The sequence below is a fragment of the Mobula birostris genome, chromosome 6 (genome assembly GCF_030028105.1).
Source record: "Mobula birostris isolate sMobBir1 chromosome 6, sMobBir1.hap1, whole genome shotgun sequence".
NCBI lineage: Eukaryota > Metazoa > Chordata > Chondrichthyes > Myliobatiformes > Myliobatidae > Mobula > Mobula birostris.
In genome coordinates this window covers 103,934,696-103,947,178 of record NC_092375.1, presented here as the reverse complement: position 1 = coordinate 103,947,178, position 12,483 = coordinate 103,934,696, and the positions used below count along the sequence as shown (strand labels likewise).

The following is a 12,483-nucleotide window of genomic DNA, read 5'->3' as shown; positions in this document are numbered from 1 at the left end:
GTTTAGAAAGAATTGTGTGAAAAACAAAAAGCATCCCGTGAGCAGCAGTGCTGTGGGCAAACGAGAGAGTTCAGCTGAGTGCTGCTAGGCTGGTTCAAGCTGACAGGAGGGCAACAGTAACTCAAAGAACACTGGTGTGCAGAAGAACATCTCTGAATCAACAAGGTGTCGAATCTTGAAGTGGATGACCATGGACATACACCCAGTGGGCAGTTAGTTAGACACAGAATGCACCCAATAAGGTGGCCACTGAGTGTAATGTACAGCACAGGTCTTTCAGTGACGGAGCTAACCACGATGCAGAGTTAAACTGGATATCTGCCTGCACGTGATCCATAGCTCTCACGTTCATGTGCCTGTCGAAATGCAGAAGGTGGGATTTTGACACAGAGAGTAGGTGGGTCTGTGGAACGCCTTGCCCTGGGTGGTGGTAGAGGCAGATACATTACCGGCGTTTAAGAAGCTCCTAGATAATCACAGGGATGATAAAAAAAATTAGGGCTATGTAGGAGGGAAGGGTTAGATTGATGTTGGAACAGGCTAAAAGGTCAGCACAACATCATGGGCTAAAGGGCCTGTACTGTACAGTATTGATCTGTGTTCTGTGTCTTTTCAATGCCACAGTGATATCTGCTTCCATTACGTTCCCTGGCACTGTCCCAGGCAACTGTGGCCTCATAAATCTCCTTTAAACTTTAAATAACTCATCAGGGGAGGGAGGAGGATGCGTCAGCAATACAGGTGTGTAAATGGTTGACAGTGCCTGGGAATTAAGAGTCATTTTACAATGCACACCCACTAGCAGACCATTCTCCAGGACGGGGCCCCTTCCACTTCTTGTACTTTTTTGGGTGCAGTTTTATTTCTTTAAGCACTTTTGGAATCAGCACATAATGCTCACAGGTTCAGATTCAGATTACAGCAGGCCCTTCCATCCACTACATTCAGCCAATCTTTTAACTACGATAAGATCAATCTAACCCTCCCCTCCTGCACAGCCCACCATTTTTCTATCATCCATCTAAGAGTTTCTTAAATATGTCTAATGTATCTGCCTCTAGCACCACACCTGCAGTGGCGGCACCAGAGATTTGTTCTAGCTGGTGCTACGGAGGGGCTGAATTATTCAGTGATGGTGCTGAGGGATGCACTGTATGGTAATATGTATTCACAAGGCCAGACGCGTGGCGTTAAAAAGCCAGTTTCAAGCATTATGTGCGACTATAAATGCCTCCGTTGATTCACAAGCAACAGCAATTGATAGATCTAATATGGAAGTGAACTGTGACAGTGTCAACAGCATCGGAGACAACCCGGGCCACACCGAGCATAAACAAACAAACCAGCAGAGCCTCCGACCCACAGCGCACAACATGAATCACGCACCAATCCCACAATCAGCGTCAAATGCGTGCTTTTCAACTGAAAAACACAACACTAACCCACAATGTCCACTGCTATTTGCATTACATAGACAGACAATGCCAAAAGATACACCGTTATTAAAATCAAATAAGGCAAACAACATATACAAGGTTTTACCAGGGGTTGGACAAATCGTACTCTGACCATGCAATACCTCAGTTAATTAGGCTACTGAATTTAAAACAAAAATCAACAGAATCACCGCTTGGAAGTCTAATCAAAACCAGTAGGCTTATAGCAGTAAATGTAATATTTTAGGATTTGCAGGAAACATAAGGACTATGGGGTATCCACCACAAAATAATAATAATAATCAGCATTAGTCTTGGCCCAAATTTTTAAAAAATCAACCGCACTCACCACTGATGTTTTCAGAGGAGCACAGTCCGTCTGTTGTTGTGATTGGTGGCGAAAGCATCAACAATTTTCTGGATGTCAAGTGCTTTGGTCCTCCGGCTGTTTATGGCCAACAGGGCCAAGTTGCTGTTCCGAGCATTGCCGCTGCTGTTCCTTAGGTAGTTTTTGAGGCGTCTGAGGCGAGAGAAACTCCGTTCGCATGAGGCAGATGTCACAGGTAGAGTCAGTGATATGCAGATTAGTTTGCATAAATCTATAAATGCATCGCGGTAGGGTCTCATTAGAGCTAGAAATTCCACTGTGTCATTCACTGTCTGTCCTTGCTTTTGTTTCCAGCAGACGCCGAACCTGATGTCGCTCTGCAGTCAGTCAGGTTCACTTCAGTCACTCCATAGTATTGGGCCATTGGGCAAAGACAATTCTTGTCTAGGAAGAACTTTTGTTTGGGACTCAATGCTGAGACTCCAGTCAGAACACTCCTAGTCTCAACTGAGAACCGTCTTTTCATTTCAGTCAGAAGTCTGTCTATAACTGGATAGAACCAGTGGTTGCGAAGGTCATCAGAGGATGTGACAAGTGTGCATTCAGTTTGGGCCTTAACAACAAAATCGTGTAGGCGGCGGGGTGGCTGGGCCTGGCTCCTTTCATGTGGTCTGCTCTGTATACTGGCCTTGACGCACAGGTCCCTAGCTCTTGTCTGAATTTCACTCCATGATTCCTCTCCACGTTTTGCTGAGAGTGCATCGATAACAGACTGAGCCAAGTCCACAGTGGATGAAATTTCCAAACTGGGGAATTGTAGCTGGTCTGACATGAACTTGGTGACTCGGAATAAATCCTCAAACAGAGTGAGAAGTAAAGTAAACTGCTCGTCAATCAGTCCATTTACAGCTCTGGCCTCCGTTTTCCTCTGTGCATTTGGTTGACCCATAATATCCTGTAGTGTAGCTAGAATGGCAGGGAGTGATTTCCTTATAGCCCACAAAGCTGTTTACCGCCATGCCCAGCATGTATCTGACAATTTCTTCAACTCCACGGTCTGTGCAGTTGATTCCAGTTCTCTCTGTTTCTTCATGACAAGATCGTGGGCAACAGAGTTTGAAAAGGGCAACACACATCAAAGTTGCTGGTGAACGCAGCAGGCCAGGCAGCATCTCTAGAAAGAGGTACAGTCGACGTTTCGGGCCGAGACCCTTCGTCAGGACTAACTGAAGGAAGAGCTAGTAAGAGATTTGAAAGTGGGAGGGGGAGGGGGAGATCCAAAATGATAGGAGAAGACAGGAGGGGGAGGGATGGAGACAAGAGCTGGACAGGTGATTGGAAAGCAGCTGCACAGTTTCAAAAAAACTCACCAGCTTGTGGTACATTGCTCACAACATCCACTAGAACAAGGTTAAGTCTGTGAGCATGGCAGTGTATATATAATGCCTGCGGGACCTATTTCCTGAACCTCTCTTGTACCCCGTTATTGCACCCGGACATCACTGCCGCCCCGTCATAACACTTACGTCATACACGTGTTCTTATCAATAACACACTGGGTGAGTGTCTGTTCAATGCTTTTAAGAAGCGACTCTGTGTCCAATCCTTCTGCTGGAGTGAAGAGCAAGAATTCTTCAAGCACTGTTTCGTTATTCAAATACCGCACCACCACTGATATTTGCTCCTTTTTACTCAAATCTTTACTTTCATCCACCACGATGGCAAGATATCCAGCCTCCTTGATTTCTGATGTCTGACCATATCTGCCATCATACCCATAATTTCATTTTGGATATCGTGATGGGTGTTTTTCGCATTTCCAGGATTGTCCTCTGTTTTTTTAGCTACAGTCTAATCAAACTGTCCAATTACACTGAGCAACTCAATGAAGTTTCCCCTATTGCCAGATCCATCATCCTCCTGGTGTCCTCGCTGGGCAATGCCTTGACATGCAGTATAGCGTAGAAACTCAACTACTGCTCTCACATACTCACGATTTTCTTGGACAATCTTTGCATGTCCTTTGTCAAGCATATTTCCCAATCTTGAACCGTCTTGTTTTCTCAATCTGAATTCGGCCCGTGCCTCCATCGCAAACTTATAAGCTGCACTTACATGGTGGGTTTTGAAAGCTGTTGTAGCTTTCCGCCAGTTGTGGTAACCGGTGACAGTGAAGGTAGATTCAGAATGGAAACCATGTCCTCCACACAGGAAATGCTGCATGCGAAGCAGAACGTAGTATCTTTTATGATTCAATATTCCAGCCAGGTGTACAGGCCAAACCAGCCATGAATAAAACTCCTTTGCTGATTGCCAAACTGTTGTGAAGGGTACTTTTTCAATGCTGGCAGACCGGGTCCTTCCTCAGGCTGCTGGCTAACATCGCTAACAGTATTCCCACTAGTACTAAGAGCAGCTTCAGCCACGTTCTCTTCTGAATCCGGCTCTATTTCTTGTTCCTCTACTTCGCCCTTACACTCTTTCGGTGAACTGCTGTCATCCTCATCCCCACTTACTTCTGCATGTCACTTTCAATTAAGACATGCTCAGGCTGAGACACCACTGATTCCTCTGGATGAGGTTATTTTCTAGCTAAAAATCGATCCATTTTTCATGCCGGCCAAAAGAATGCATGTGCCAGGTCGACGCTAGCTTGTAAGAGCACAATGTGTGCGTGTGGCATCCGTTAGTCTCGCGAGACCATGGATCTGCGCCTGGATGTATACTATCAATCTCTCGCGTGAGTGAGAGTGAGTGACATCAACACCTTAAGTGATCTTAGATCAGCTTTACTGATCTGAGGACAGCAACGGCAAAACATTCACAACGAACGAATAAGCAGAAGTGTAGAGTGGATCTGACAGAGCTTATAACTTTATTGCTGCGTGGGTGCTATGGTAATTGGAGGCACTGTTTCACTAGATCAGCTGGAGAAACAAGCTGTATTTAAAACTATACAGAGAAAGCAAAGCAGCTGCAGTAAATTTCTCGGTGGGGCCATTGCAATTTCTGCTGGGGCTATAGCCGCAGCTAGCACCACCTTAGCACCGCCCCTGCACACCTGGCATGGCATTCCATGCATCCACCACTCTCTGTGTAAAGAAAACTACCTCTCACATCCCCTCTATACTTTCCCCCAATCACCTTAAAATTATGATAAACATTTAAACATTCTTCTATTTAAAACAAGGCAAAGCATTTTATTACATACAACCACTTTAAATCTGCCTCTTACTCTTCATGTTAAAGAAGGTGAAGAGACGGGTTTGTATTCTGACATCAGGCTGTGTGTGGAGTTTCCATATTTTCCCTCTCACTGCATGGGTTCCCCCATGTGCAGTGTTCCCCTCCAATATCCCAAAGACATGTGGGTTGGTAGGTTAATTAGCCAGTGTAAATTGTCCCTAGTGCAGAGGTGAGTGGAAGAATTGAGGGCAAGTTAGAGTCATCGAAAAATGCTGCACAGAAACAGGCCCTTTGGCCCATCTAGTCCCTGTTGAACCATTTAAACTGCCTAGTCCCATTGGCCTGCAGCTGGACCATAGTCCTTCATACCCCTGCTATCCACTAAACGTTGAAATCCAGCTCGCATGCACCCCTTGTGCTGGCAGCTCGTTCCACTCCCTGAGTGAAGAAGTTTCCCCTCACATTCCCCTTCAATATTTTAATATTTAGGAGAAATTTGGAAAATTACATGGATGGGGGGGTAGGTATGGAGGGTTATGATCATAGTTCCCTCTAAACTGTGCGCGTGTGCACGTGCACACACATTTTTCAACCAGCGCAGAAAGGAAGTTAATGTGTGCACAAAAAGTTAGTTACCTAAAATACTGTAGTAGTTAATAATTATACTTATGGAAAATAATCTTTTAGCTAACTGCTTCTGTTAACTAATCAGTCGGTTTTTCAAATACCACAATGCACGTCACTAATTTACAGCACCTCACCTCTCCTGTTCCGGTTTGTACAGCTGCATCACAGCGGCAGCCATGTTTGATAACAGTGTTCATATCGTAAAGTTTACAAAGATCTGTTTCAAATCCTGTAGATAGCTTACTAAGTTTTTATTGGAAAAAATATTGATTCACTATGTCACATTCCAAAGAAGCGAAGGGCATGAAGCGCAAAAGAACTGCAAATTTGTTTAAAGTTGAATGGCTTTGTCACAATGGGGGCGTTGGGAATGGACCCAAATGCAAGACACAGACGCTGAAGTACTAGGAACAGGACTAGGATGCAGGACCTGGGCTAGGACATGGACAAGAAACAGGGAACCCGGACAAGGAACTGCGGACTAGGAGCCTGGGCTTGGACTCCGAGCCAGAGACTGGACAAGGACCCAGGACCTGGGTCTTGCCTTGGGCTCAGATCCCCAAAACTAGGCTAGGACTGGACGAAGCCGGGGTCTCAAGGCTTGACGCTGGAGGCTGGGGTACAGACTGGGAACTGTACATCAACACAGAGCCCGGACTTACCCTTCAAAAAGCCGGGACTCATTTTTAACACAACACTAACATGAGACTGGACAATACATAGATATAGAGTCGGGATTCAACTTTCTGTCCACACCAAGGTGGGACGGGTCCATCCGTCGGGTAACAGCAGAACGGCCTGACTTACCCCACAGAGGCAAGGGACAGGAAGGGACATAACCAACCGCAAGGTAACGGCAATCAGCCTGACTTACCCCATGGAGGCAAGGGACAGGAAGGGGCAGAACCAACCGCAGGGTAACGGCAATCAGCCTGACTTACCCCACGGAGGCAAGGGACAGGAAGGGGCAGAGCCAACCGCAGGGTAACGGCAATCAGCCTGACTTACCCCACGGAGGCAAGGGACAGGAAGTGGCAGAGCCAACCGCAGGGTAACGGCAATCAGCCTGACTTACCCCACGGAGGCAAGGGACAGGAAGGGGCAGAACCAACCGCAGGGTAACGGCAATCAGCCTGACTTACCCCACGGAGGCAAGGGACAGGAAGTGGCAGAGCCAACCGCAGGGTAACGGCAATCAGCCTGACTTACCCCACGGAGGCAAGGGACAGGAAGGGGCAGAACCAACCGCAGGGTAACGGCAATCAGCCTGACTTACCCCACGGAGGCAAGGGACAGGAAGGGGCAGAACCAACCGCAGGGTAATGGCAATCAGCCTGACTTACCCCACGGAGGCAAGGGACAGGAAGGGGCAGAACCAACCGCAGGGTAACAGCAATCAGCCTGGCTTACACGACAGAGGCAAGGGACAGGAAGGGAGCTAGGTCCAGGATGGCTCCAAGACTCGTGGCAGCCGGTAACCTCGGCAGGCTGCAGAACAGCCAAATCCATATCCTGATGACTGCACTAGCCTTCAACCAGCGGATTGCTCCAAGAAGACACTGACAAGATGACCACCCTCGATCCCAGGGCCACTTGTATTCCCAGCCCCCAGATGAGCATCAGGTGCTTATGGTTAAGTCCAACCGAAACAAGGGACAGCCAGAAGACCCGGAGTCCAGAGTCCACAGACCAGACCGTGAACCGGAAGGCGAACTTCGGACCAGACCATGACAGGCTTAACAAAATAGTAGAAACTGCTACACTGAAAGCTCATGAGGTCATGAACGTTCAGCTACGAGAAATATTTATGTATGATTCGGAAACTGGAGTTATCTGTTTGTATTGTCGTGATGCAAAAGTTGCTGGAGAATTTGCTAGTGGAAGAAGTGGGATGATATTTGGAAACTTGACGTTTTGAAGCGTCATTTGGCAAATAAATCACATTTGGACGGTGTACAAAAGTTCAGGCAACAGAACCCATCATTACACGTTACAGGAATGCTACACATGTTAGGGTTGAGTGCAGATGAGCGACAGCAAAAACGATCAAACCCAGAGAAGATCAAAGATGAGGTACAAGAATGGTCAGTTTTTGATTTCTCCGTAATTGCAGATTGTGACTTCACATTTGGCGATGAACAAGTTAATGCCTTATGTCTAAAATATCATGATTTTCTAGCAGAAAATATTGTAATAGTTAGACACTTTAATGATTTCAAATTTTCCGTGCAAGAAAAAATTAAATCCAAACCGATTTCAAACTTTGCTCAAATGATAGCATTTGTACTTCAAAATGAACAGTTTTGCAACCTTGCACAGTTGGTGGACATTGGGGGAACCTTTCTTGCGTCTAATGCGGACTGTGAGCGAGGCTTTAGGCTAATGAATCAACTCAAAAACAAGCTGAGAAACCGTGTAGGTGAACGTCATTTTGATACGTTAATGAGAATCAAAAGCTATCAATGGGACGGAAGTTCTATTCGTCGAGATAGAGTTTGCAAAGAATGGGTAAATGCCAAAGACAGGAGAGAGAAAAAATAAGAGTGATTTAAATATGATAAAAATTAAATGTCTCCAACCTGTTGGCATGAACATTGACTTCTCTAACTTCCGTTAATGCCCCTCCTCCCCTGCGTACCACATCCCTTATTTATTTATTTGTTTGTTTGTTTATTTTTATGATTTTTTTTTCTTTCCCCTTTTTTTTCTCTCTTTTTTTCTCCCTCTGTCCCTCTCACTATAACTCCTTGCCCATCCTCTGGGCTCCCCCCAACTTTCTTTTTCTCTAGGCCTCCCGTCCCATGATCCTCTCCCTTCTCCAGCCTCGTATCCCTTTTGCCAATCAGCTTTCCAGCTCTTAGCTCCATCCCTCCCCCTCCTGTCTTCTCCTATCATTTTGGATCTCCCCCTCCCCTCTCACTTTCAAATCTCTTACTAGCTCTTCTTTCAATTAGATGAAGGGTCTCGGCCCGAAACGTCGACTGTACCTCTTCCAATAGATGCTGCCTGGCCTGCTGCGTTCACCAGCAACTTTTATGAGTGCATGACTTAAATATGTATGTTATTTTGTTGTTATTCTGTGCAGTTTTATGTTCAGTGTCTTGTAAACCTACATAAACTGTCCCATGTGTGCATTCAGTGCCCACATACTTTTGTCACAGGAAAAAAAATTGCACAACATAAGACTTTTGCGCATACTGACTACTAAAAATTAGAGGGAACGTTGGTTATGATCCAAGTGGAGATCAATGGGACTAGACAGATTAATGGCTCAGCACAGACTAGATGGGTCAAAGGGCCTGTTTCTGTGTTCTGTGACTCAAAGCATCTCTCACTTTCAGCTCTGGTAAAAGTAAGTCATCCTGACTCCCACGGGGCTGCCAAAGAAGAACAGGATCAATGGTGCCAGTTTCCCATCAACTTGTCCTGTTTCCAACCTGCTCAAATTAATAACAACACAACTAATTTCATCTTACTGATATAAAAGATATAGTCCCACGCAGCTATAAACTTTTTCCAGGTCTGAATGTACTTCCACATTGCTTTGGGAATGAGAGGGAGTAAAGCTGAGTAGTAGAACATCTCAAGGACAGACGCAATAAACTTCTGTGTCTCCTCGGGAACAGTTTCCTCCAAACAGCCCATCCTTGTTTCAAACAGTATGGCGCAGATTCCTAGGAAAAACAAGGTAGAACAAGTATTGTCAGCATTTATGTGCATTTTCATTGATGCTATTGTGAAATGAATCTCAGGGTACATGGTGATTTTATATATATATATAAAATGTACCTTAATAATAAATTTACTTTGAACTCTGAGACTTTTCCATTTAGCAGAGCTGTCTAAAATAAGAAGACATGGGCTAAGGGTTAAAAGATTGTAAGGGATTTGAGGAACTTTGGATCAATTTTAGAGCATGCTGCCCGAGAGTGTGAGGGACACAAATGCTCACAACATTTGCAAGTATTTAATGGACAACCCAAATAAAAATAAAGTAGGGACAAGTGGAGCGGTCATTGTTGGAGTGGACCAGTGTTGCAGTGGGGAGGCTTTGACTTAAAAGGTTCAGGAAAGTACAGGCTTGGATGAGGTAAGTTTCTTCTTCATTTTTCATCCTTTAGGGCACAGTTAGTGCAGTGAGAATTCCTCCAGGGGCTGTGTTGTGTTCTTTGTGTGAGATATGGGAACTTTGGGAGACCCCCAGCCTCCCAGATATCTACATCCACACCAAGTACACTGAGTTACAGCTCCTCAGAGAATGTGCTAAGGAACTGAAGCTGCAGGTCAATGACCTTCAGCTCATACGGGCAAACGAGGAGATGATAGATCGGAGCTACAGAAAGGTAGTCAGCCCTAAGTTGCAGGTGGCAGATAAGTGGATGTCTGCCAGGAGAGGGAAAGGAAATAGGCAGCCAGTGAAGAGTACCCCTGTGGCCAATCCCCTCAATACTTATTATTTGGATGCTGTTGAGGGGGATGACCTACCAAGAGGTTTCTGCAGCAACCGGGTCTGTGGTGTTGTGGATCAGAAGGGAAGGAGGGAGAATGGGGGATTCCATTGTCAGAGGAGTAGACTCAAGACTCTGTTGACGCAATAGAGAGACTCAGGTGGTATGTTGCCTCCCGGGTACCAGGGTCAAGGATGTCTCGGATTGGGTCCACGGCATTCTGAAGGGGAAAGGTGGAAAGCCAAAAGTCTTGATACATACTGGAACCAATGACGAGGTAGGAAAATGGAGGAGCTCCTGAAGAGAGAATTTTGGGATCTAGTTCGAAAGCTGAAAAGCAGGACCTCCGAAGTAGTATCCTTGGAGGTCGACATGCCAGTGAGGGTAAGAATAGGTTGATTATTCAGATGAATGTGTGGCTGAGGGACTGGTGCAGTGGGGAGAAACTCAAACTTTTGAACCATTGGGATGTCTTCTGGGGAAGGACTGACCTGTACAAAAGTGAATGGCTGCAGCTAAACTGAAGGGGGACCAATATCCTTGCAGTCTGGTTTGCTAGAGCAGCTCCAGAGGATTTAAACTAATTTAGCAGGAGGGTGGCATCCAGGGCAGTTGGTGTACAAGCACGTGTGGTGTGTGGTCAGAAAGAACAGGCAGATGGCAAGGCAAGATTGCAGGCAGTGGGATGAGTTTCAACATGGGGACTGTGACAGGAATACACATAGATTAAGATGTTAGCTGTCCTGTGGAATCAGCAGTTGGTCTGCCACCTGTCTTCAGGAGAGAGAGAGATAAGGAAAACAATGGAGCAGCCTTTGGAGGTGTGTAATGAAGGGACGGGAGAGAGGGCTGTCTGGAGCAGCTCCCCCTTTGAACCCTGAACTGTTTGAACTGATGGACAGGTGATACCCCAGCAGGGGGATAAAAAGGGACAGGTTCGCTAAGGCAGGACACACACGACACCCGAGGTAACGAGACCCTGGAAGCGGTGCGTCTCTCACAAGTCGGTGGGAAGTACCGGGCCGTAAACGCACAGGGTGGAAAGGCACAATCGGCGGAAACCTGGTGTGTGTCCGCCCTTGCCTGGGTGCCAGGTTCACCGCAGGGAAACGATCGTATCTGGAAACGGAGGGGGTCACGGTCGGTGACTTCAGATGACATCACAAAGGACTCGCCCGGAAACTGACTGCGAAGGTCTGTCTGGAAGCCTTGAATATTCATTCATTTTTGCTCTCTCTCTCCTTCCCCCCACTGTCCATCGCCACGGCAGCAATTACCATGAACTGAACTGAACTAAATTGAACTGAACTTTGCGTCACTTTGAAACTGGTCATTTACCCCTAGACAACGATAGAGCTTGATTGATCCTGTTATCTTAATTCTGTGCACATGTGTGTTTATTCATTGCTGAACTGTTACATTTATATCCTTACTATTAGAGTACTGTGTTGCTTATTTCTTTAATAAAACTTTCTTAGTTCTAGTAATCCAGACTCCAACTGAGTGATCCATTTCTGCTGGTTTGGCAACCCAGTTACGGGGTACGTAACAGGACAAAATGGAAAAGGGTGACAAAAGGTGTTATCTGAATGCATGCAGGATATAGAATAAGGAAGCTGATCTTGTTAGAGACTGGCAAGCATGTTGTCGTGGACATCACTGAGTCATGGCAAAAAGAATATTGTAGTTGGGAGTGTAACGTTCAAAGTTACACATTGTATCGAAAGGACAGGCAGAGTGGATGGCATGGCTCTATTGGTAAGATATGACATCAAATCCTGAGAAAGACATGACACAAGATTGGAAGATGTAGACTCTTTGTGGGTAGAGTTAAAATCTGCAAGGGTAAAAAGACCCTGATAGGAATTATAGACAGGCCTCCAAACAGTAACCAGATGTAGGCTATAAATTACAATGTGAGATAGAAAAGACACGTAAAAAGGACAGTGTTATGATAGTCATGGGGGATTTCAATATGCAAGTAGATTGGGAAAATCAGGTTGGTGCTGGATCCCAAGAGAGAGGATTTGTAGAATGCCTACGAGGTGGCTTTTTAGAGCAGCTTGTGGTAGAGCCCATGAGGGAAAGGCTTTTCTAGATTGGGTGTTGTGTAACATAGAAACGTAGAAACATAGAAAATAGGTGCAGGAGTAGGCCATTCGGCCCTTCGAGCCTGCACCGCCATTTATTATGATCATGGCTGATCATCCAACTCAGAACTCTGCACCAGCCTTCCCTCCATACCCCCTGACCCCCGTAGCCACAAGGGCCATATCTAACTCCCTCTTAAATATAGCCAATGAACTGGCCTCAACTGTTTCCTGTGGCAGAGAATTCCACAGATTCACCACTCTCTGTGTGAAGAAGTTTTTCCTAATCTCGGTCCTAAAAGGCTTCCCCTCTATCCTCAAACTGTGGCCCCTCGTTCTGGACTTCCCCAACATCGGGAACAATCTTC

General features: G+C 45.9%; 1 protein-coding gene across 1 annotated transcript in view; it reads right to left on the bottom strand.

The window, feature by feature from the left end:
* The window catches only part of LOC140199855 (sterol 26-hydroxylase, mitochondrial-like), a 261,377-nt gene that overhangs the window by 28,836 nt on the left and 220,058 nt on the right, over positions 1-12,483 (bottom strand). The window contains exon 4 of the mRNA XM_072262360.1: positions 9,054-9,251. Within this exon, the coding sequence (XP_072118461.1) occupies positions 9,054-9,251 (198 nt within the window). The remainder of the gene's footprint in view (positions 1-9,053; positions 9,252-12,483) is intronic.